Below are 26,104 nucleotides of genomic sequence, written 5' to 3' on the forward strand. Positions count from 1 at the left end.
ACCAGATCCCTTCACTTTCCTATCACTTCGAAAAACTGAAGAAGTCACAATCTGATTGCATGAGCCTGAAATTAACAGCATCCATAGATGTTCACATTAATTTTGTTTAAAAGTTTCTTGTTTCACCCAAAATTTGCCTTTGAAATTCTGGAGAAGCAACAGAAAGCTACATTGAAGAGCACGTGAAGTTTGAAATTCGTCGGCGTTTTGCCGGGTAACAAAAAAAACAAAACAAAACAAAAACAGCTAGTCGGCATCTTCTGTATCCCACGGAGTTGCGGATTTGGCTGTTTGGAATTCGCACGTATCTGTTAAATTTTTGGAAAATAACTCTTCGCCATTTTTATCCCCTCGTGTTTGTTAGTGTGACTTAATTTTCCGATCGTTTACAGAGTGAGCATTTATCCGAGTGGAATGATTGCTTTTACAGCCCTCGACATGTTTATAAAACCTTAAAAGCTCGTTAGAAATGTGTGAAACACGTTAAGGTATGCCCCGCCTACTATGTGGAATAAATCAGTAACCATTCCCTCACGCAACCTACGATTGAAATAAAGAAGTAAGAAAAGGGAAAAAAAAGGGACATTGCGTGCGTTCAAGTAATGTTCATGATGCTATTTGGAACAGCACGCCAGATGCATCATTTTCCGTTTTGTGTTACTCTACGGATTTCCAGCTTGATAACCTTTCGATATAAAAGGAAATATAGATGATGTGGTTTCCTCTTCAATGTACTGTAATTGTTGCGGTTTTTTTACAGTCACTAAGCGTTTGGAAAAGAGTACAAAGCTGCCTTGCAGATCGCGGGGCTGTCTGTAGCCGAGATGGCAATCTGTCGACCCCCTGGAAAATCGGAGATAACTAAATTAGTTTGTATTGCTTGCCGCTGATAAATCAAGCGTCAACTCATGATTGCCACCCACCTATGAATGACATAGACTGTTCTCAGGAAGTGAGCTCATAGCCCAAAACTAACCAAAAGAGACCGAGCCGAGATTAACTCTCAACTTAATTCTTTTGTTTTAATTAATGACAGATTTAAAAATTTTTAATACCCAAGAAAACTCCCTTGTTCGAGTTCCAATGAAGCGCAACACAGAAAGCTAGTTGTATAAGCTCGTGTCTGATGAAATAGCGTTACTTTGTCACGCAATCTAGTATCCGGATTTTTCGATGTTTCATTTCATGTGATGATCTTGTCTCAATTACATTAATTTTTTCCTTTTTTCGGTTAAGAAAGTGATACTTTAATGATTTTATGCCCACAAGAGTTCGCAAACATCCGATCATAAACAAACAATTTATACGCCTTTCTGCTCAGTTCTCTTTTTTCTCAAAACAGGAATGATTGATAATACTCAGCCAACGAGGCCACCAAGAAACCACTGAGACAAATCGCATTTTGTTTGGCACGTGGGATGAGATCCGTAATCTTTGTTTAGGGATTCCGCTTTCCCCTGCGACCCCAAAATGGAAGATTATCCTATGCCGAACACCAACGTTACACTGCAGACAGACAATACTGGAGAAAATATTCTGCAGACGAGATAACTACCAGATATGCATACCATTAGACAGTAAAAATCAAGTGGTGTATAAACGATGGAATAACATGCCCGTAACAGGTCGAGACATCGATAACTGCACGCCGAATTAGCTAGCCACGCGTACCATTTGAACTCTAACAGACAAATGCGTCAGAACTGTGGTATTCTTGGAAAACCGGAAATATGTAAGGACCTTGGAATGCGAAGTATACTTCCTCAATTCGTTATATAGTTATTTTCCCACGCTCTCGGACAAAGAGGATAACATTGCTCATATGCGCTCGACCAAAAAATTTGACCTCCATTTGTATTGCTGTCACCTATTGCTAAATATCTTCACGTTAACCACAAAGGATCGCATGATAACACAAGGCTAAAAGTTTTGAATAGAAACTAAAATATTATGAAATAGAAATCAGGTAAACAAATAACAAAGCAGTTTACTTGTCTGCTTCACAAAATTTGTTCGACAAAATGCTAAAATCGTACTCACTGTTCCAAAAATATGCAAGATCAGAATAAAATCACCCTCTTGACAAATGTTGATGCGGCATTTACAGATACAGAATGCCTCAACTGTGGTAGCGGTGTTCTGTTACAGTATTATCATAAAATAAACCTAAGTATAGACGCGGTTCCTGTAAGAGAGGAAGTGTAATCGACTTTTCGAATAAAGAAATCTAATTACAAACTCAAGTCGGTATGACTTCAACCAAGCGCACAAAGGAATATTTATGAGAAAACGACAATTAGTCATTCACTACCTCAAAAATGAAGCTAACAACGTCCCTGAAACTTACGTAAGTTTACAAAGCAGGTTTTAAGTCAATCCTGAACATTTGATATTTAATAACTGTTGGCTGGCAAAGCAAAGTTTACCGAACTAGTTCCTTAAACGATCGACACCTCAACTCTCTCTACATCACAGTATAATAATACAACCAAAGAAATTTACGTAATAAAATCACACCTCAACCATTTAAACAAGACATCTAAGCCCTAATGGTGAGAAATGTTCATTGCAAAAGGGTTTTTTCTACTCATAAACACTATTGTAGATACCCTACGTAAACGCTACAACTAAATCATACGATACTTTCGACAGAGTTTTCTACTCTCCAAATTTCACCAAAGCCGAAAGCGGCTAACCAGTGTTTTACACAGTAAAAATGGGTATCGAGAATTTTGTTTGAAAAGCTAAACTTAGCTAACATTCTTTTTGTAACCCTGATCAAGCAAAACTTATGTCCCAAAGGACCTTGAAACGAAATCCAAGCTGATCATGACGTTAATTTATGGAAATCTATCGGATTTTTCCCGCGTTTACGCAATATATATGCAAATATATATCCATTCATTCAAAAATACTGCATCAAAAATAGTATTTTAAGACCGCAAAACTATGATCGCTTAGAAAACTGTTACTTTAGGGGAGGAATATTTCCTCTTTCCCTGATGATTTGACAATCAGACGAAATTCGGCATTGAGACAACGAAAATATTTGGCACCTTCTATGCGAAAGATTTGTTTCTACACGATAGAAAACCTACAGGTATAAAATTCGATCGGAAGCTAACTGAAATTTCTACACAGCGAGTAAACTTGCAAAAACATTTTCCTTTCATATTAATATATATCTATAACTTATATACAATCTTTTTCTACGTAATGATATTTGGTAAAAGACGAATGAAAATAGCGATGAGTAAACAAAAAGTTATTTTCGTTTCTGCCCAAGAGCATAGAACCTGTCCAAAAGATCCTCGTTTTTCCGTCGTTCTTTCGCAAGTTCTGCCTGCAATCGCATTTCGTCCTTTTTTAGTTTATCGACATAGTCTTTTGCTTTCCTCAAGATCGTAACTTTTGGAGCTCTTTCATTGTCTTTTATATCAGGAACCTCTTCCCTGAGAATGTGAAAGCTTGTCTTGAGATCATTCCTTCGCTTCCGCTCGAGAACATTGTGGGTTGCTCTCTTACTGAGATCACCTTCTTCGTCCGAGGTTGAACTGTTCTGCCGTTTAAAATCTTTTTTGTTCTCTTTGGAAGGGCTTGAAGCAGGGACTACCGCTTTAGGTTTCATCGCAACAGGTTTAATGCGTTTTGCCGGCGGTTCATCTGTAACTTGTGGAAGCCGCTTTCGCTTTGGTTTCTCGATGGTCACTACGTCTATTTCCTCTTCTGTTGCCAAACAGAAAAAAATTAAAAATTAGCTTCGATTAGCAGAAGGCTAAGACATTTGGATTTCGATTGTGTACGATCTGCTCTACTATACAACAAATCGTCAATTATGATTACCAATTACCAGAACAGGAAATTGAAAGCACATTGTGAATGAGACAACTAACCTGAATCGCTCGAATTGTGGGATCCACACAAGTTTTGATGTGATTCGTTTATAGGATAGGGAAATACCGTTGAAGGATCAACACAATCAGAGCTTACATATTCCACTGGCGGAGGAGTAGCACACGGAGTCTCGAAAGGAAGGTCGTCCGTATTCAAAGAAGCGGCGAGGACTTTAACATCTAACGCACTCTCATAGTTGGAGCCGTTCCACATGCAGTCCTGAATGAGTTTGGACTTCAGACTATTAAGAGAAATTTCAACGGTCGCCGAGGGTGCAGGTGAACAACTGTCCTCATCTAAAATATCTGACACTATCTGCAGAGTGTCAGCAACCGAGCAGTACTCATCTTCGTATGAATGAAAACTGACTGGCGTATGTGGAGGTGATCGAGACGGAGAACGAGGTGGTGTCGGTAGTAGTTCAAACTTTTTCCAAATGTCATGAGATGGGACAGGAGAGCTGTAGCCTTCATTTCCATGCTCATCTTTTTCTGAATGAATCAGAAAGTACGACGCATCCGGGTCGTTTTCCAGTGCAAAAGATTTGCACAAGGACTCGACTTGTACAGCCATTCTACAACGAAAGGATCAAAACGGAAATGAGTTCACATTTGAATCACTACGACCACTTCAACAAATGATTAACGACCGAATGTATAAATAATATCTCGTTCAAAAGTGCGCTGACAGCGCAATGTAACCAAATCAAAGTCTCAGGTCGTTAAAAGTAGGAGCTTAAGTCAGCCGATTTCTACTTATTTTCTAATGAGGGAGCCATTTAAATCTACTTTAAAGATCGTCTAATGAATGAATGAACTTGGTACAGAAGACGCACGGCTCCAAATTACGAACACTCAATCGAAAGTTTGTTGGACCACTTTACCTCATGAAATTCTGGGAGACTGCAGTTGTGCAGTTCAAGTGCCTGGAGGATTCCTCTCAAGGTATTCCAACGGCCACTAGTCCGAATTTCTGCGGCTGTGAAAAAGGACGGGGCGTACGCGGAAAGCAAATTTCAATTCTCCTGCGTTCTTTGAAGAATATTTTATCAACAACCAGAACCAATCAGAAAGTGTGACTAATTAACGTTGCCATAACAACGTCATGAACTCCACGTGACTATTCTTCAAGAAGAGAGTTTTACATGCGTAAAATTTCTCTCCAGAATCACTCATTTAAACCGAAAGTATTTGTTCCGCCTTGTGCATTACCGAGCCTGATTTACTGGTATCAAGATAACAGGTTTGGTAAGTGCAGCCAATCTCAATATCAGAGGCCAAAAATATGTCTTGTTTATGTTTTTAACGGGCTTTCAAAAATTCCCCAGAGCCCGTGTACTTTAAACAAAAGCATAGCACTTTCAGAATAATGATACTGATGCTTGCAATTTTTTAAGAACTATTGTCGAGTTAAGTCAGAAAGATATTTCCTAATATTTGCTGATGCTTCCTGATAAAACCACTTTGGTTTCAATAAAAATATATGGGAGGATAGCCAGTTCGTGACGCAATCGCATGCAACCCTTAAGCCGTTTTAATTTAAGATTCTTGTGAAAAAACCAGTGTATGAATAAGAACCCAAAGCACACCTGTCGAGACGGCAAGGTTTTATTTAAGTTTTTGAGTTTGAGGATTAAAATATTGTTATCCAAAGAATAGGCTATTTTTTATCATCAACCAGCCGGAAACAACAGTGATTGCACTCAACGATAAGCACTCCTTGGTCAGCTAAAATTAACCAATTCCTTTGGTCTTGATGCATTTTATTCTTGGGGGTAGCGTTTACATGTTGATTTTATTTACTATTTGGTTTAAACAGAATGTTTGTCATTCCAAATTCACTAATTCGATCAATTTATTATGGGGTTCGAACTTAACGATGCATTGGAGCGATACATTAATTACAAGATTTAGCGAATAATCAACAATAGGTGCAAAAGGGATTTACTGCATAACCCTTCCCGCATTACATTACAAGGACCTGGGCAATTTAGCGATGCAATTATCAACTCTCTAACAATATTTACTTGTGAGATTTCGCTGCCTTAGTATTCGAGTATCACCGGAACTACCACCCAAGGACTTTTTTCCCGCGAAAGGAGTTTGATTGATTGACAAGGTCGTCAGTTCAACTTTGACAATAATAATTTACTCTTGGTGATTCATAGGAAGAAAGCAAGGGGTGACATAGGTCATTTAAGTGATATTCACAAGCCACTAAACATGCAAGTTAGGGAAATTGTGCTAGACGCAAGATGCATGAAGGCATCCAGAATTTGAGGGTTTGAAAATTTATCAAGTACTATTGCGCAATAACTATGGGTCAACCTTTTGATTGTTAGCGCGTAATGTGAGACCTGTTAGAGGTTTGTTATTCAAAAATGCTTATGTTTCCTAAAACTTGAGACTGCGCTTGACCACCCACGGACCTGTGGGGCGAGATGATAAGCTCTTGTTTTTATTTACACTTCAATCAATGCTGAGTAAAGGGCAAAAAACCGCGATTAATAGGAACTTTCCTGTTCATTCTATTAACAAACTGTTTAGTTCAAAAAATACTTGTTTGCACTCAACGGCTTAAAGTATTCAGTTAATTGGTCCCTTAGGTTCTTGCGAAATACGGAAAAAAATATTACTCAAGAGAATAAATCAGGTTCAATGTTTAGAGTGTCAGGATTAGATTTTCAAGTCGTAAGATTTGACATTGGCCGCTCAGTTGCAGATCAAATAGATCAAATGAAAGTACTTTGAAGACTACTATGTACTTGATGAATCGCCAGTTGTACCAAGTAAGTACAGCGTGCTAAATAGAAGACGTTTCTAAGACGGTTTGTTCAGTATTGTGACTATAGGTCTCGCTTACAAATGTGATATTGTTGTGGTCTAAATACACGTAAAAAGGCTATTGTTGATTCACGCTGCGTCAGTTTAGAAGAAAACCTCTCTCGAAAACACTTAAAACTCAAAAATTCTTGACAAATGAAGAAACTACCCTCCTTGGAAGCCTGTTGTGATAGACTGAGCCCTTATTTCGGACTACAATGAATTCGTGACAACTTAGTCGATGTTGTTTGAAATCACGTAGCTCTTTTTCATAGTATGTGACCTCATTTAGCTCTGGAATGTAAACTATTAAGTATTTTGCAATGAAACAAAATTAAACGCGATTTGATTAATCTATCACCGGTCAAAGTATTATTTTCGTGTACCTTCTTCATCAGAAACCAGCCACGCCGAGAGAGGAAGGAGCTACTACCCACAGGAAATGCAGTCAGAGCGCTGCAAGAACATTTGGTCAAGTGAAAGTTGGTTAACTTAATTTTTAAAAGCTTGTAACAATTTATAAATACTTAAATCGCACATTTGCTGACCGCAAACAAATAAAATCACAATGGAATATTCGCTAAGCTAAAATAATAAAAAGTTCGGTTGGTGAAAGCTTCCGACAGGATAAACAGCTTGACAATATTATCGCAAAAGATCAGAAATCGTTTTGTTAGTCCGCAGTAAAAAAATTCTTTCGTTTCCTTCAGCAGTCACGTTTACGAAAAAAACAAGTCTCAATTATGTTGCTCTTTAGTCTGTTCGCTCATTTTTCACTTCAGTGATCCGACTGAACGCATCACAAAGATAACATTTTAGTCCCCCCTTAGTTCCACTTGACACGATATGATCGATCAAAAGTCACTGTCTGTGATATTTCAACAGTTCTCTGCTCTTTCTCTGTGATTTCGGATGTTTCCAGTGCATATTTAGTTTGCGTGCATACAGGGGAAATCATTTAGGAGCTCGGCATCTTTCTTATCAAAACTTGACCTCTGCTGTCATGCCGAGCACTTGAAAGCAATGTACTCATATATTTATAAATACCCTCACTTGATACTACGCGAGAAGCATTTTCCCTCGACCAATCAACACTAATTGGGAACATAACTGGTGGTATCTTATGTTATGTCGATGATATTTTTCGGCGTTCCGGTGAATCTGAGTGTATTTTGGCTTTGCATGCGTGCCCAGTAGACTTCGAACCGATACCCCCCAGGGAAATATTGAGATGGGGACTGAATTGACGCAGGATCTTTTGTGAAACTGGACTTGTGTTGCATCCGCTCTCATTGACAGGTGGTTCCACGTGGGCAACTTTCCCGCCGTCTGCGAATGCTTGTCCTTGCATGACATTTCTAGAAAGCCGAATTCAACTAATCACTTGAACACAAGTACTTGGTTTGGACATATTGGCGTCAATCTTTAACAAGGACTCGAACTGTACAAAGCCACGTTACTGATCTTCGAAAATTAGTGACCACTTATGACGTCGATACTTGCCGCCCGTAACTCTGATTAGCAACAACAAAGTCTAATATCTAAAGTACTATAATCGACTGATCTCCCAATACGAAACATATTAATCTTCATAAGAAGAGTATGATCTATTAATGAGTTCTGAGGATTCTAACATTTCTTCGTTAATAAGCCGTGTAATAATCTTGTACAAGCTTGAAAACGGGACAAGATTCCTGAGTATGCAGTGGCAACTACTTCACGCCTTAAAAATAGACACTACTTGCCTGACGCCTGACGCATGCAGACATTTCCGTTAACACGCTATATTGATTTCGATACAAAATGAAAACAGCAATGTCGAAACGGAAATAACTAAACTTCATTGAGCCCGATACGTGTTCAAAGCATCCTCCAAAAGATCACCTTTGACAAGTTTGCCTGAATTCAATTTCCTTCCATTTGAGTACCTTTGGGCAAAAATATCATTGCCATGGTTGGAATCCGCATGCAAGGCGGAAGGAAGAGAAAATGAATGAAAAAAAGAAACAGACGTAACTTAAATCACTCCTCCAAACTTGAACTGATAGCAAAGCCAAAAGAAGTTAATGCGGTTTGGTTAGACTTTAAAAGGGCGTTCTGTGGTTTTTGATAACAATCATGAGATGATGTTAAAGTTTGTTGCTGTTTTTAATTTTTTTTTTCAGATCGCTTTGTTAACTGGATACTAATCGGAATAAAGCCTTTTTCACTTTCATACACTCAAATACTATTTAGCTTTTAACAAAGTGTTATTGATCTGTGACAATCAGTTAAGTCTGCAACTTTGAGTACCGTGTCCTTAAAACAAATTCGATTGTATTGTCAGTCACAATTTTGTCTAAATAAGCAAATATATGCGTTTAATTTGTTTCCAAAAATAAAGATAACAGTTAAGATCACGGTTCAGAATCTAGTCCTACACACGTTTACTCATATGTGGCTTTAAAATTAAGGTTTGTACTCTACAAAGAAAATAAATTAAATCAAGTTGAGATGAATTTTAAAGATCGTGGAACACGAAAGGAGAAATTTCCTCAGAGTAAGAAAGCCCTGACATGAAACTTCATTCGTTCAACTGAGAACATTTTGCTTTATGAAAATTTTCATTATCTGCGTCAGAAAAATGCATCATTGTCTTACAAGTAAGAAGGAGAAGTAACATACGATCCGAACTATAAGTTGAATTTAGTTATGGACGAAAATGAAATTTGAAATACCTTCAAAGCAAGATGTTTAAGACATAGTGGGATGGAAAATTAAAATGCAATCGTTAATGTAAAATGTGACGCTACACTTCAACTCGACAATCCGTCAAAAAAGACATCATATTTGGTAAGAGTCATCCAAAGAAGTTTGTTTGGTTTTCTTCGTTTAAGGATAAAGTTTACTTTGAGTCGTTACGTCAGCAAACGCCGAAAACGACACAATGGAACTTTGGGTCGTTTTTGGTGATTCCCCCTAAATTAAGCGTGGAATAGTTACGGTTATGAAAAAACAAAAGCTTTACCTCAATAAATCTGAAGTGGCACCAGTCAAGACCTCTCGTTAGGTATCCTCGTAAATCACTTACTCTGATACTTCAATCCGGTGTACTGTCCGACTGACTGATGTACGTACGCCTTATTATTAATGTCAATCAAAAGAAATCTTAGTCACGGTTCAGTTGTTGTTTACATGTAAATGCTTCCACCTTTGTTTATTTTGGTTCACCAAATGGAGGTTTTTGCTTTTAATCCGCTGGTTCCCTCAACCAATATCGAAGTCAAACTTTTTGTTAATCTTATCTAAACAAGATATAATAGTTTTCACTGTGATGTTTTGTGTGAACGACTAGACAATCTTTATATATACAACCTTTATCTTCAAGAAGTCACAGACATCGGAAAGAACGTATTAAAAGCGAGACAAGGCAGGACAGGAAAGTTTGGTGATGAAAGCAAACCGACATTTTACTCAACCAGAAGGTCAACACCAATAACATTTACATTCCTAAAAGATGTCGAGCAGCAGTTGTACAAGAAATGAAAATTAACCATAAGAAGTAAACGATAAACACTTCCCTATTAAAAGTGAAGCTATTTAAAGTCCATTTCTGGGCGTCTGCCCACTAATTCTCTTTAATTTCGTGAAACTGCATTGCGTGCAGCCTCATGCTAGATCTACATGCAATTTGTTTGACTTGCCTTTTTCGCAAAGGGGGAGTCTAAAGTCTGTTTGCGTAAGTAAGTTTTGTCTATTGAGGTCTTCGCGCGTGTACACGTTTCTTGTTACAGTATGACGTCATACCAACCTCCGTTTTCCAGTTTTATTTCGTTTTCTAGTTTTCTGTTTGTCCTTCTGCTACCATTGGACAAAGCAACTTCCCTTTCGTTCCACTTTTCAGATTTTCTTACCAGTTTCGAGTGATGAATTTGAGCTCTTAGCAGGAAGATTGTTTATTTTTGGCATTAGATGGCGTTAATGGATTTGTGTTTCACCAAGCTTCAAAGAAACCGGCTAATTCCGCGGAACATCACGAAAGAACGTGCCTTAACAAGGACAAAGGAACTCATCTTGAAAGATCTTCCTACGCCTTCTACAGCCTACTGTGTCTTCAAGTCTTTTCCTTTCCTGTAATCGCATAAGCGGGAATAGCAAACGAGTTGCAACAATTCTGGAGAGGCCAAACATTAAGGTTTTCTTTCAGTTTAGATGCCCGCCACCTCTTCAAACTGTCTGCTGCCTTAGTAAACAGGAAGGCTTCCCAAAGTGTTAAGAATTCTCGTAAATTTGATTATATTTCGTTTTGAGTGGCTAGCGAGCCGAATTTCCGCTTTATGAATGGAAAATGAAAGTTTTGAACTGTTTTCTAATTTACAACATAGCAACTATCGGGATGTCTCTCAAAATGTGAAAAAACGGAAAAGGGTGTGATAAAAACAGCTGTCTGTATTAGAATCAGCAAGGGAGGCCAGGTGCCTCGCGTTTAAAACCGTGAAAAGCTTTTATTTTCTGTTCAAAATTCACTTAGGAGGGTGAGTAAACGTGAGGTAGACAGACATTAGTTTGGTTCTTGCGCCTCTTGAGTTTGCCGCACTTTTTCCTTTCCGTTTCGGTCACGCGTTGGCGAGAGATAGCCACAAAGACCTCACATGAACGGCGGACACACAGAACGCCTAATTAAATTCCCCAATTAAAAGTCTTTCTTCGGTAAAACGTTCGATGTGTTCACAGTAAGTTGCCGACTAGTCGTGGTTACTGAAATCTTGGAACGAGTGACTGTGATCTTGGTATCCGGCGTGAAATTTCACACTTGACCTCTCCATTCCCATTCATAGCCACTGTAACTTAGCGGAAACTTCCCTCATGAACAGCAACCCAACTGATATTACAACATAATAGAAAGCAAAAGTACTCCCGCTTACCAAAGAGCGCCAAATTCAGGCACTCTACCATCAACAACGTCACAGTACCTCTTGAGAAAAGAAGTCGAAAGTTGGAAGACCACTGATACAAAAAGTTGAACATATATTCTTTGAGGGAGTGACAAGAAGACGTTGAACATTGCACAATTTAGTTCACACTGTTTTTCTGAAGTAAGCAAGTCTGGAAAAAGATAGTTATACCTAAGTTACAATTTTCAGTAACCTTGTAAGATACAAAACTAAATTAATTAAGGATGCACACTAGTTTCACAGAAAAATTGAACAAAATATACTCGTATTTCATACAAAAATTCACAAATCTTCAAACACTTCAATAACTACTTATTCACATTCTAAATATTATTAATAATGGTATTCCTACAAGCTTGTAGTTTTAATAAATCTTGAATAAGAAGAAAACCACAGTGTTGTTCTGTACACAGGACTGTCACTTGACTCCAAATGGGTACAAAAAGTTCTAGCATTTTTAACTTTAAAGCTTATCGTCTACTCAATTTGTATCGGGCGGTTTTTTAATGACAAGAAGCAACAAACAAAAACAAAAGTTACCAGTTGTTGACAAACAAAACGCTGTAAACCAGAGCTAATCAGAAAAAAAAGGTTTCCAAACGTGTGTCAATGGCAATGAAGTACCAAGAACAAACTGTGCAATTCGCTTAGAAAAAAAAACGGCCGCAGCCAAAACATAACCACTATAGCGTTATTTTTACCTTTAAATTGCTTCTTAGGTTAATTTCACTTCCAGAGTCATTTGAAAACCGCTCTAACATAATTCCATATACTTTGAAATACTGCAATTAAGAACTAGTCATCTCTGTTTCAGTTGTCACGCAATACTCTTTCCAAAGGAGGAGTATTACAACTGATACTCCGAGCGAGGAAGACTAAGCTTTATTACCTCTACGCTGAAGAACATATCTTGACGTAAAGGAACAAATTAACTTTGTTTTAACGAATCTCAAACATAAGAATCAAGTTCGGTTGCTAATAACTTAGTGTTCCTCGAAATCACCTCTAAAAAAACTGTGACAGTGCTACTCTAATTAATAGTCAAAATAAAAGTTCATACGCCGCAAATAAGACACAACTCGCCACGATGATTTACAAAGTCAAATGATGGCCGAAACTCTTTCCATTCATCAATTGTCATTTATTTTTACACAAACGATACGAGTTATAAACAAAGGGCATGTGGGCGACAATTTTTAAATACCGCTAATTTCTTATACCATGGACATTTCAAGTCATCCCACACGACGCAAAAACTTAGGACGGAAAGTTAGTATAGAAACCACACCTTTTCCACTACGTAAAGTAGTGAACTTTCGATTGAATATCTGTTTCCTTAACTCCATTCGCTGATTTCAAACTAAGTTAGTTCTGAGAAGTTGGTGTTGCATCAGGGCAATTTCCCAGAGTTAATTTTCTTAGGTCACAATGCTTGTAGGTTCGATAACGCTGGTAGAAGTTGCAAATAGAACGAGGTGGACTGTAATATTAAAGTACTGGGGAGTCAAAAGGTTTCTTCTCAAACACTGCTCTGCTACATATTTTTCCAAAATTGCCGACCTATTACCCGAAAAAAAGGCACTGTGATGTATTGTGACACTTTACATGTAGCGTATCTCATTAGAATCTATAAGTACTCGAATGTCACAATACATCACAAGCACTGCAAAATCCAGTTGGTTCTACCTTTCATAAAAAGCGACAAGGATTTCGAAAAGGCGTCCACATGTGAGAGTTTGGAGTCGTGCTAAAGAGAGGGAAAGGTCGCTCCATCTTCATCCCCTGCTCTCCATGTCGAATTAAGAGCAATTTTCGCTCGAGTGTCGAAAGTAATCCTAGATTGCCTTACTATAAACAGTGATTGGTCAAGAGAAATCCCCACACCCTCTCAAGGCGTGGGAACAAATCACTAATTGACCACTCACGTTTGTTTGTTTTAACTTGACTTCTCATTGGCCCTTTGATATTCTCCATCGTTTTGATTGGCCAGTGTAATAATTAGGTTTTTGGTTTTACGACACTCAACTGAAATTCGCTCTAATTTCACTAGTTATAGTTACTCTTTCCGATTTGTTTTAATTATCAAGCAATGTTTAGACACGTATTACAAAAAGGTCAGCGGTCGGAATTACTCTTACGTTACATCCCCTCATAAAGTAGAGCAGTGCCCATGAACCTTTAAAATTCCCGGTCTATTCCATTCTACCTGGTTAGTTCATGGTATAAGTAGAATTTGAACTTCCATCGAATGTTCCTAACGGTTGAATGCACCTTGTGTTTCTTTGTGCTATAGACTTTTTTAAACGAGGAGACCTCTAATGGTCTTTGGCGTCGTTTCGTCGTTCAAGTGTTTTGTGCTATACCTGAAAGATGAGGAGAGGCATTCGGCATAGGTATTTCACAGAACTTGCTAGGGTTATAGACTATTTTATAACGTGGCAGCTGAAAATTACGGCCACAAAAACATAACTGCAAAGGAAATTCATATCAGCTTCTGAACAGCAGCCATTGTTTGATACTCTTACCGTGTCAATTAGGCACCATCATTTCCGCTGAGAAAATGTTATTTTAAATGGAAAAACTAATAAAACATAGGACATACATCTACATTTGACAATTTCAGAATTTATGCTGTTTGATAACTCGAAGGAGACGAATTTCGATCGCCATTCAGACAAGTTTCAATTGTTATATAGAGGCCAAAGTAGCAGTAATTTTCTGTTCGCACACAATTGATCTAGAGAAATTAAAAACGCGTAAGATAAAATAAAAAGTCAACTTAAAACGAAAAGGATAATAATTTTTTTCGTATTTTTTTCCGTTGTTAGGCAAGAAATGAAGAATTGTTAAATCCAGGAGAGACTTCGAGTATTTGGTCACTTGGATTTTACGAATCTAAAAAAATCACTGGCGTTCATTTCTTACCTCAAAGCGTTTAGTAAGCCATCTACGGTTCCTTGAGGTTGATCTTTTAACACTTTTATCGACGCTTTTATCTTAAGAAAGAAAGCAAAGTGAGTGATAAATTCACATCCATCCTGTACACAACAACAGGTGCCTTAATGGTCTTAATGACGTCAGGAGTAGCACTTGACGCAAATCAGTTCTCTGATGCTTCTTAGCTGTGCAAAAATCTCCCTCTGTCTCGTGAATTGGGAAAAGATGCATCAATGCAAGTGGATATTGGAAAAATTGGAGGACGTTTGTGCCCATAAAGTATAACTAACATGTAAAGAATGAGAGGGGATAATCAACATATGCAGTTTTGCGACAGGGTTACAAGTAATTTAGAAAGGTAACACTTGAGTATGAATGGATAAGGAGAGAGAGACTGAGGTAATGTAGAAATGCCAGAATACTTACATCTATATTTGATGTTTTTGCAAAAGCTCCTACAGGATGTACATGATCATATAGAATTATAAGACCAACCTAAAAGAGAAACACAACTTATGGTTAATTACACAGCACAGTGTTTGCAGTACACACATTTTTGAATGAGTCTTATCAATATCTATTTCAAAAGAGTGTCTTATAAATAATATTGTCCATTTTAACAAGGCTCACAAATCGTGCAGTTCTTGCTCTCATTCTGGGAATCTATTTACCTTTGTCCACTTTCAAGTCTTTACAGCTCACTGCTTTTGAAATTCACAATGCAGACTTGAGAAATTTAATTGAGGTGCTTCCAGATTTTTAATGACAATACTTCAGACTTGGTTGATGAAAATCTCTTCTAATTTGTGTTTGGCAGGAAAGATGTAAGAATCATCTTGGGATCAAGTTGTTAATTGCCCACAAAGGGAGAACTGTACAAGAAAGATGGTGGGTTCCTGTTTTTCCCCTGATAATGCAAGTCTGTCTACATTCAAACCATGTGGCTCACCCTGCCACAGCTTTTAACAGTTTCTGAACAATGAGACACCTAGATGAGATGGAGCTTGCCCACACCCAAACTTTCATGTGCAGGTTAACCCTTATATCCAGCTGCAGATCCTCAGATCCAGCTGCAATGGTTGCCAGTTTGAAATCTATGTCAGTATAGGCAAGGACTCATGATGACATACCATAACACGGAGACAAAAAAGATGTGTTTCCTCGTTTGCAACTTTAGAAGAAAAATTCCTACAAAACATAAATGTAACAGATAAATAAATTTGTAAAGAATAATTAAACTATTTTTAAAACTCAGCTTCCATGGCCTTAAACTATAAACTCTCAAATCTGACCCAATTTATCCTTCCTATATGCCATACATTTCCTGTTACTTGTTTGGAGAATTTGATATTGTGACAAGAAATGTCATCCAGATGATAATCGTGCCTGTTCTTCACAGCTTCCTGCTGGATAATACATTGATATGGGAGGAAGTTACAAGTTTGTCACTTTAGGACTCAAAGGGCTCATATTGATAAAGAAGATCAGTCCAACAGCACTACCCATAACTTAGGGGTTAACTTATTTTGCCTTATCCCTCCAATAAACAATGATTTTCCAAGATCCACAAATAACTCACAATATTGTTTACCAAACAATTTGGTGAATGCTTGAAAAAAAGAAGACCACTTGAAATCTCTAACCCTTTAAGTCCCTCTAGTGACCTACACACAGTTTCTCCTTACAATATCAGTACAGTATCAAGCAGACAAGTAAAGAGAATAAAGAAAAATATCAATTAGAGGATTATTGGTTGATCCCATTCCGAATTCTCCAAACTAACATCATATGAATTGCATGGTAGACAGTAAGGAGAATTACTGATGAGATCTTGGGAGTTAAAGGGTAAATCTCTTAGGGAGAAGACCACAATACTTACGGATTCTCTATCATAGTTCTGCATAAATTTGCTAATGTGCTAAGGCAGTCTGTTGTATTTTCTATAGGAAGGCTTTTGTTCTGGGAATAAGATAAGAAAAATGAGTCAAATCACTGACTACCTCACTTTCAGTACTACAAGCTCACATTTGCCCAGAACCCAACATATCTGGGGAAGCCCAAAGTACTGTTAAAAGTTGAGGGGGTTATAGTTTTCAAAAGGCTTCCTCTTAAGGGGTAAATATTTGAGGGAAAACATTTCTGAAAAAGACTGAGCCTGAGGTCGGAGGAGAATTTTTATTAAAAAAAGTTAATGTAATGATCTTAATAATGGTGTATTCCCTTCAAACTGTACAGCAAATGTATATTGTATACATTGAAAATGGAATATTGTAAAGGAGCTAAATGGAACCACTTCCAAACTGCATGGCTGCAATTCCAGGAAAATCTGCATAATCAATGACATGTTTCACCAGATCTCAAATCATGGCGTGAAATTAATTTTTTTTTCTGATAGCCACTTGGCTCCTAAATTCTTCAAAGTGGTAGCTAATTCAAAAAAAGTTGGTCGCCATTTTCAAAGACAAAAAAAACCTTTTTTTACGCTGTCAGCGTTCTAGATTGACCCTCAAAAATTAAGTTAGGGAAAAGATCTTTAATGAGCTACAAAGTGGACACTAGGATGGTTGATATACAACCTTTAAGCTCAACTAAATCCAAGATGGCGTCCAGTTGTCGATAGGGATGCATGTGCTGCGTTTTGGAAACAAACTTTACGAGGAAGTTTGCCGCGGATTTATCTTTGCAAATCTTTTTAATTCACTATATCTCTTGGAAAGGTTATGATAAAACATTCTAGTCGCCAATTTGGCGACTAATTTTCAGGATTTGGTCGCCAAAGTGAAAAATTTAGTCGCATTGGCGCCTGTATTAGGCGCAATTTCACGCCCTGCAAATGCTCCAACATAAAATGGTTAAGAGATGTTTATACGGCAAATTTCTTATGTAGGTTTCTGAGGGCTTATAAACATAAGTGATTTGTTTTGGGGGGAGGTTTAAGGCTTTTATCGGAATTTGGCATCAAGTAGCAAAGGGCTAAGGGTGTGGTCAAATATGTGAGAGATGACAGAAGTTGTTGATCAATCAGCCTTTGAGAAAAGCGCCTTGACTGTGGAAAGGAATACCTAAAAAGGGTTGCTTCTCACATGTACATTGCTGTCACATTCTACAGCAAAAATCAATAACAGCCACCACCTTGAGCTAAAGTTCTTGTGGGTCATTTTGTTGGATGCTAAGAATAGCTTCAGGAAGGTGATTCCATACAAAACATCTATCAAAGATTACTTTTAATGTTTTTTAAAAACATTCAATAAGAGCCCCTAGTTTACCTCTGTCACAAACTTTGATGTGGCATCACTAAGAATTTTCAGAAGTGGTGTGGGGTAAGCATAAAATAAAGACATTCTGTTTGCCATTTCATTGGTCACTTGAATTCCTTCACTATCATCATCCTGCAATCAAAATTTCAATATGCCACAAATTTGATGAGATCAAAAAGTTCACTTCTTCATCATTTCCACAGACATAAGATATCCAAGTTCTGAGAAAAAAATGAAATTTCCTTGGCCAAATAAACACAAAATGTAACATACAGAATCCACCTCTCAGTTCCCCAAACAGTTTCCCTTTCCACTTCTGATAAATTAATTAAAGAAAACAAGGGAAAGTATCTGAATGACAGTCTTTCCAACTGCCTTCTTCAAGAGCAAAACTATCAAGATTAATGCAATGAAAAATGGTTGTTCCAGCTTCCAATTTTATTAATTTCCTTAATATTTACAGGTCAGGTAGAGTCCAGGTCAGTAGATTCACTCCAGAAGACCTTTCCAACTGCAGTTGGCTAAGGGATAGCATGAACTAATGCAATTTTTCTGTGATAATCAGTTACTTACAGTAACCTGACAACATCACAACTTCAACATAAAGGGCCTGAGCGGTTCAGTACCCTTGTTGGAAGCAAAGGCTTGGCTTACAAGAAAAATTTTTAAAGGTCTTTCATAAGTTTCTGATCAGTGACCCTGTCAGTTTGATTCAGATTAAAGAATGACTTGAGCACAGACTTGACTAGGCTAATTATCAATTTCGCAGCAACCAACTTTGTGGTGCCCATGTGTAAAAACAGACCCTTTCTGGTATTTTCATGTGAAACTCACCGCATTTGCCATTTTCCTTCTACTCAGTGTTCTTCTGTAGTAACTAAAGTCATTTTGAATAGATGGATTTGTCATCTGCAATCATTGGAGAAATTAAGAGTATTTTAATTAATATAGAGCAAGTTCATTGCCACAATAAGAATATACATGCTTTTCCTCAGGCAAATAAAGAAATAAACAAACAAAAAATGCTTAACATAAAAGACACTAGTTTGTTGCTGATCTTCACTGTACTTAATAATTTGACCATGACCTTCCTCTAGAGTACAGTTAATTTTAAGGGAACAAAAACACATAGGCAGTACCTTTAAGTCATCAAATTTCAGTGTGAAGTGAAGAATTTCAGCAAACTGTTTTGCAAGGGCCTGTAATAACAAGAAAAATAAATTACATGCTGGCTGAAATGTTCAAAATCAATTGCATTCATTTCACAGAACTTTTAAATGGCCATATCTGGTTAAGAAGCATTATCAATATAGCAATAAGTTATTTCACAACATCATTATGAGTAGGACAATGATTCCATTGTATCATGTATCATATTTTTCTGATTATTGAAAGATCAAAAATGCACAAAACTAACAACAAGTTTTCCACCATCTATTCTTTTGTTGTGGTGTGTTGTTGGGTAAAACACTCTTCTCATACAGTGCCTCTTTCTGACCAAGACTGTTTCATTAATTGATGAATGATGAACAGTATGGGAAAGGGTGTTACAGATAACCCTGAGAAATTTACCCCAATCGAGAGAAAAAAATCTGTCATTGCTATCAAAAGAAAGGGCTGTTCAAGTTGTTGCACTCATCACATCTTAGAGAATTTGATTTGCAGACAATCTTCTGCTAAACATCAATTTTTTATTTCTCTGGCCTATATGTTTTGATCATTTTATGTATTTGTATACTACTTTGGGAAGCCTTTTTTCCTTAAATAAAACCGTTGCACCCTTAAAAGAATAGGTGTTATATACATCTCTTCTTTCCTTACAACAGCCACCTCAACAGCCACTTTCCCACATGGGGCTTCTTTCTTCTGTTCCCAAGGTGTAATGTTTGTACATATTGGTGTAAGGTCTTGTTTGAATTTAGTTTGAATTTTTTCCTTACCTGTTGCCGTTCTAGATGTTCAATAGGAGTCTCAGGTCCAGAACAAAGAGCATATAGAAGCTGGGGAAGAACAGCCTCTGTGAAAAAAAACAAAAAATAAATAAAACATGCAAAAATTTGAAATACCAAGTTTTTAACTAGTATTTAAAAATGTAGATTGGCAATCACAATTTTGAAAGACATTTCAACCACTTTATACCATCAATTTTGAATTGGTAATTGTTGAATCATGTAGGGATTGTCACATAATAGAGTGCAGCAAGCAGAAGCTTTCCCTAATTAGGGATTTCATGGTGAAAACAACAGACATATTCCAAATTTCAAATAACTGAGGGGTTATGCTTGATCAGGTGAGGCAAATGTTACCTACAATATATCTTGGTCATGGTTATGGTCACTGGAAGTAGTTATTATTATCAAAAGTCAAGGCTTATGGTTGACCTCATCTTGTCTGAGGCTCTCTACAACTTATAAACCTCTCTTTAACTACACTGACAAGGCAGAAAATTAAAAAGGAGCCAAATTATTTATTACAAATAACTTCCCACTATTTCAGTGCTAGGCTTGAGTCTTAAATGCATCTTCACCTCACATGACATTCTCTTACCAAGCTCTAAGGCAAATTCATAAAACGTCTTAAGTTTTCCAACAAGTGGCACCACTGCTTTCCACGCAACCTCTTGGAGCTCTTCATTGAGAGCATTGGAAATTGCCTGAAGAAAGAAAAATTTCAGGCAGGGATTAAATAACTTCTGGAGAGAGTATCAGTGCTCTATAATCTCCAAAAAAATATCTGTGATGAAACAAGTAGCATTTGCTGATTTAACTAAATAGTATTATAAAATAATTCAAATAGTACGCACTAGTTATTTTATAAAAGAAATGTAAAATGGTTTCCATGTTTACATAGCCTGATATAAACACTTGGGAGGTTGGGAGAACACTGGATAAGCTGGAAACCACTCCACTTCGTGTCGTGGTTTCCTATGCTTATCTCGTGTTCTTCCAACCTCCCGCATGTTTACATCAGGCTATGTAAACACGGAAACTATTTTACATTTCTTTGGCAGAAACTCACAATTATGGCACTTACTTGTCTTATTTCTTCCCCAGCCCCTTGGTAACCTTGTAACTCCTGCAGAATTTGAGGTGCAGCATCTAACACACAGTGAACCACATCAAACACTTCTTTTTCTGATTCTGTTGGGGTAGCATCTGAAAACAATACAAATTTAAACAAGATAACTTTAAACCTTAATAATAAACATAACTGGCCGTTTGAGCTCCTCAGGCACACAAATAATTGAAATAGCATGCTGAAGGATAAAATTTGGTTTTGTGTAGATTGAAAGATCACATTACCAGTTGAAAAGACATTTCCCAAAAATGAGAGACTGGTCATTATTGATTGCTTGGGGTGAGGGAGGTGTTTGGAGGATTTTGGATGTGTTACAACAAAATTTACCTGATCCCCCTCCCCATGACTCTCTCATTAGTTTTGAATTCTCTATAGTTCCTCACTTTATACTATGTTGGCAATGACTGATCTCCCCTGTGTTCCCCCTGTTAATCATCTGATCTCCCAAAAATCCACCACCCACCCCCAAATTCCCAGACAATTAACAATTGGTTCATACATCAGCGTGCGTTCATAGAGATATGAAGCACGCAGGAAGTTTGAAGAGCACGAAAGATGTGCAAGAGTTGCTTGAGGCATAGCCGAGAGGAACTCTAGCTTCTTGAGTGCTCTCCAAACTTCCCAAGTGCTTCATATCTCGATGAACGCACAGCTGACATATGAATCAATTGTTTTATAACATTTTGAACCCCATGGAAAATTGTTTTTTCTCGAGGGATTTGTTTGCTGACATCATGAGCGTGCACAATAGGAATATGAAGCACGCTCACACAATTGAATTTGATTACACAAATTTACTAGCTATGTTATAACAGATGATGACTGGTACTCAAAGCACATCTGTGCTTATTGTTATTGAGAGAATAATCCTTGTTCTAACAGAAAACAGGAAAACTAGTGTTAAATGAAAAAGTACAGTGTGGATACCAATCAAAAGGAGAGAAATGCTCACGAGAACTTGAATAATGGCACATATCTTTGTAGCCTTAACCCTGTTGATCCTAGGATCTCATGAGTAGTTCCCCCTACTGTCTGCCAGAGAAGTCTTCTAATGTTGATTCACAGAATTTGTTACTGAACCAACTAATAACACTCCAATTGATCACTTTCTTTTACTCTCAATAATATTGTACTCTTTTACTCTCCTGATATTGTAAGGAGAAATCCTGTCTTGATCATTCATGGGAATTAAAGGGTAAAAGTGTGGGAGTAGGTAAGAAACCAAGTCTTCCTTGATTAAGCTATTGCATCTAGTGGTAAACTCAGAGAAATCTTGGATTACCTAACAAAAGACTACTCTACAATCTGTGCCCGAATTTCTTCACGTTTCTGATTCTGTAATTTCCTGAATTTTAGTTCAGCAGTGATTTAACTCATGTATTATATCCACAATGTTATCACAAGCCCTGGATTTCTATGGGCTTCCTTCCCCATTATAAGAATAACATACTTCTCAATTTTGCTACACCACAAGTAAACACAGAGCTCATGGTTTAACTTAGAATAGAAACCACTGATGTTAATTGACAATCATTCCAATGACCAAACCTACTTTCAAAATCCAAGAAAATGTCAATTTTGCTACCACAGCCATCATTTTCTTCTTTTGTTAGGAGCTTCAGGAGATTCCCCATAACAGGATGCTCGTCATCAACTGCAGCTGTGAACAGGAATAACAATAGATATCAGCACATGATTTAAAATCATGTTCTTGCTATTTATTGAGACATTGTGTTGGGGCCTTAGACTATGTTTTTCATTTTGACTTGAACAGAATAATAAGAAACAAAAGGAAAATTGGGTAATAGTTTAAAGGGTGAAAAAAAGTTGAGTACAGTGCAACAAAATTGCTTTCCACTCTTGATATCCATAGAAAAATGCACAAGAAAGCTTTGAATTTGGTTCTATTGTTTCAAATTAACTGAACACCCTGTCAGTCTACCCAAGGAATGCTTCCCTTTCTTAGTGTGTGTTAAAAAAAAAAAAGTAAATAACTTGAACTTTGTTTTGAATGCATAACGTATTAAATGTTCATTTTACAAATGTTTTCAGTTTAAAATATTTCTGAAAAAGATTTCAGTAGAGGCTGAGGGTTACTTTTAAGTGTTCTTACTATGGTGACCTTGGCAACATTGAGAACAATAGCTAAGGGAAAAAGAGGTTATCTTAAGAATATTGTAGTTATTCATATCTAATTAATGTATTTAATTGGCTTTTTTCAACAGAATGTGAAAGGAAAGTACCTAATTCCACAAAGAATTACAACAAATTGGTCTCAATGTGCCCCCAACCCCTCTCCTCCCGGACTGAAAGAGTGAGAGATTGTCACTTAAGAAAGGTGTTAGCACAGGGATGCTAAACCATTTTTCAAAAGGGGAAATATTTTTCACAACTATCTTTTATGTACTCAGTTATCTATAATGGATCACATCTGCCTAAATCCTAATTTATAGACATCATCCCTCTACTCACACCAAAAAGGTTCCACAGGAAAAGTAGACAAATACAAAACTCCAAGCCCTGTCACAAGTCTGACCCACACATTAGGATAAAACTGATAAGATTTCATGTCACAGGTGTGTAGTAAATATGTTTATTTTTCCTTTATTATTGTAAATGAAGTCAGGCATTTCCTTTAAGACATATTCCATTAACAAATAAATGAAACGATTTTATCTTAGTGTAAATATAAGATTAAAATGCCACATCAAATAATGCTTACGTTTATGTACAGTGAATGCAATATAGCAAGTTTTAGTGGTATTATTAAGTGATCTTTGTTCCTTAACTGTAAGAGGTTCGAAGTGGATGATATTCCAGGAAATGACAACACAAACTATGCACTAAACGCAATAATTGAATATACTTATTCAAATTGACAATTTTACATGCACATGCAGATAACTCTTAAGTGAAAATGAAACAAAAGCCAACGATTCCACGTTAATTTCAAAGTGGAGTTATGAACAAAAATCATTAATCCTTGTCAGTCTGGAAATTTGGTTAGTTTTCGAAATGAAAAAAATGTACAAAGTGTAGACTCGTTCTTGATTTTAAAATTATACGCAAGCCTAACAAACGTCAAGTAATTAAACGTACTCTGAGCTGTTCGATCAAATCATGTTTATTTCGATTCATGTCAATAACCCTATACGTGCATCGAGGCCTCCAACGCCCGATAAAATGAATTAGACAGGTTGAAGACTTTAAATGTAACGAGGAAGTAAATGAAGGCGTGAACAAAAAGACCCCAACGAATATTAATTCACTCGAATAAGAAAGCATATTAGCAGTTACGAGACCGATGACAATGTATTGTAAGAGTGAACACAGTCATGTTTCGAGACTGGAAAGGTTAGAGAGGACGTAAACATTTTGAACAAAGATTATTCGCGTCGTTTATGAAGAAAGCTTGGGCAAATTTTCACTTAATATGGACATTTCTCTACTGTTCTTCGGTCAATAAACAAGAAAGTCGAGTAACACGGGTATGTGGCGTGAACAGAAATCTACACGAAATCGAACAACCTCAAAATCGTAACCAGTTACGCTTTCCACTGCAACCTTGAAATCTAGAGTAAAATCAGGAAAAGAAAACTACGAGCACTTAAGGAGAAAAGGAGCCCGATCCAATGGGAGTAAAGTTCGTGTTTTCAATGTACAGGAAAACGGTTCGAAATCATGAAGCAACAGTTTAACGACACTTACCTCACCCCAACCGGAAAGGGAAACGGACAACCACAACTTGCCAGGGAACAGAGGGTCCCTAACTCGTCAAAATACGATTCGACCCTCTCTTTCGCCGCCGAAGTTAAAGAAACGTTCACAAAAGTAACAAAAAACGCACTTTCTTTTCTTAGAAGTCAGCGGAAAGAGCTGCTGGCTTGAACTCTTCCTTGTTGCTCTGTGGTGCCTCAAGGGTAGGGAATTGGCACATTTCCACGCCCTCCTAGCCCATAATACTAAAGGACTGTTTTAAAATTAGGCCCCATATTTAGTTCGACCATTGTGTACGGGTCCATTACTTTTCATCACCAAATATGGTAAAATATTGGCGGTAAAACAAGGGAAGGCATCTTAGAAGATGCGCGATACTAAGACCCAGGAAAGATCGTAGTTATAAGGCATGACCCGAAATATTAAAGTACTGACGTTAGACGACGTTTCCAAAGAGTTTTCGGAAAATGCCGAAAGTTGCCGTAGTCGATTTCCTCTTTCTTGTTTTCTTGTAATATTTTTATATTACTGGGTTCAATGAACGAATAGTTTTGTAATGTGTAAGCTTTAGAATCTCTTTCGATTGTATAGAGCGTTTGATGCATATCTGGGTCGCTGTCGATGTGAAGGATCCCTCTAACTCATCCCTTGGTCCCTTCAGGGCATCTCGTGGATGACAAGATTCAGAAGTGAAATTAAAAATTTCACGGCTTCGTTTCCGGTAGGTTAAGAACCGCGGTGTAACGACCCAATGGTTTTTGCTTTAAAAAAAAAGCGGGAAAATTAGAGCTGGAATATTAAACATCTCGTGTGCGAGGTTTTTATCGTCTTGACTGGAATGGATTCGCTAGTCGGGAAATTAAAGAATTTTGTGCCCATAGACAAAAGGTTTGGCTACGCTGACGACGTGGATATGGCATACCATGAACCAAGTTTTACGTGAATTTGAAACAATAACAACGACAAGATTTTGTTCGTTCTATTCCAAAGATTTTGGTAAACATCACGATCGAGGTATTGGAAAAGATCAAGTTGAAATCCACAACTACGCCTAGATAAGTATCGCTCAGTAATGAACCTCACCTCGAGCTCTCACGCATTGAGCGTGACTCACGCAAACAAATTCAATCTTACGCTCTCACGCTGAAACTAGCTTTCTAATTTAAACTGTTGATTTTGGGATAGAAAACTGCTGCTTAAGTTAGGAACAGGAAGGTAATGCCTTAGGCATCAGAAGCGACGGCTATGCGTTCAAAAATGTGACCTTTTAGCAGAAAACCAACTTGAGGAATTGTCACACAACGTGCGTGACTTAAATATGCCCTTGATGTGTTCTAATTTTTAATAAACAGGAAGTGAGAAGTCTAAAAAACACAAAGTTTACTCCGAAGGTCCTGCGGCTGGAAATACCAGGATACAATTTGACGGATGTCCATTAATCATCGTTGGGAGAAAAGTATGTGAC

The 26,104-nt window shown here is 37.4% G+C and overlaps 2 protein-coding genes and 1 long non-coding RNA gene across 4 annotated transcripts; 1 reads left to right on the forward strand and 2 right to left on the reverse strand.

Moving 5' to 3' along the window:
- Positions 1 to 1,967: 1,967 nt before the first annotated feature.
- Positions 1,968 to 7,203, reverse strand: LOC131790517 (transcriptional regulator Myc-1-like). Of its 2 annotated transcripts, none has more exons than XM_059107726.2 (3): positions 7,103 to 7,203; positions 3,894 to 4,468; positions 1,968 to 3,726 (listed from the first exon to the last, which is right to left on the reverse strand). In XM_059107726.2, the coding sequence occupies exons 2-3, from the start codon at positions 4,465 to 4,467 to the stop codon at positions 3,266 to 3,268; spliced, it is 1,035 nt and encodes a 344-aa protein (XP_058963709.1). In that variant the 5' UTR covers position 4,468; positions 7,103 to 7,203; the 3' UTR covers positions 1,968 to 3,265. The 2 variants fall into 2 exon arrangements, with proteins under 2 accessions (XP_058963709.1, XP_058963708.1); XM_059107725.2 differs by lacking the exon at positions 7,103 to 7,203 and adding an exon at positions 4,778 to 4,938.
- On the forward strand, positions 6,035 to 9,115 carry LOC131790518 (uncharacterized). The gene is made up of 2 exons (XR_009340694.2): positions 6,035 to 6,682; positions 7,115 to 9,115. It is a non-coding gene; the product is annotated as an uncharacterized lncRNA (long non-coding RNA).
- Positions 9,116 to 11,703: 2,588 nt separating this feature from the next.
- On the reverse strand, positions 11,704 to 24,853 carry LOC131790577 (CYFIP-related Rac1 interactor B-like). Its single transcript, XM_059107794.2, has 13 exons — positions 24,631 to 24,853; positions 22,475 to 22,582; positions 20,878 to 20,999; positions 20,392 to 20,497; positions 19,785 to 19,861; positions 18,984 to 19,043; positions 18,679 to 18,753; positions 17,854 to 17,976; positions 16,467 to 16,546; positions 15,718 to 15,775; positions 15,014 to 15,082; positions 14,576 to 14,646; positions 11,704 to 14,013 (listed from the first exon to the last, which is right to left on the reverse strand). Exons 2-13 carry the CDS (start codon positions 22,554 to 22,556, stop codon positions 13,950 to 13,952), a joined length of 987 nt encoding a protein of 328 aa, XP_058963777.2. The 5' UTR covers positions 22,557 to 22,582; positions 24,631 to 24,853; the 3' UTR covers positions 11,704 to 13,949.
- Between the last annotated feature and the right edge of the window lie 1,251 nt (positions 24,854 to 26,104).

This window comes from Pocillopora verrucosa, chromosome 2 (assembly GCF_036669915.1).
Source record: "Pocillopora verrucosa isolate sample1 chromosome 2, ASM3666991v2, whole genome shotgun sequence".
Lineage (NCBI taxonomy): Eukaryota > Metazoa > Cnidaria > Anthozoa > Scleractinia > Pocilloporidae > Pocillopora > Pocillopora verrucosa.

Bases quoted from the DNA above. Each gene is read 5' to 3' on its own strand.
- LOC131790577 (XM_059107794.2), bottom strand. From the start codon at position 22,556: ATGGGGAATCTCCTGAAGCTCCTAACAAAAGAAGAAAATGATGGCTGT. The intron at 19,044-19,784 runs GTAAGGAAAAAA...TTGTTATTACAG, and splicing joins AACATCTAGAACGGCAACAG to GCCCTTGCAAAACAGTTTGC. The intron at 15,083-15,717 runs GTATGTCATCAT...TTTCTCTTTTAG, and splicing joins TTTTTTGTCTCCGTGTTATG to GTTGGTCTTATAATTCTATA.
- LOC131790517 (XM_059107725.2), bottom strand. The intron at 3,727-3,893 runs GTTAGTTGTCTC...GTTTGGCAACAG, and splicing joins CCACAATTCGAGCGATTCAG to AAGAGGAAATAGACGTAGTG.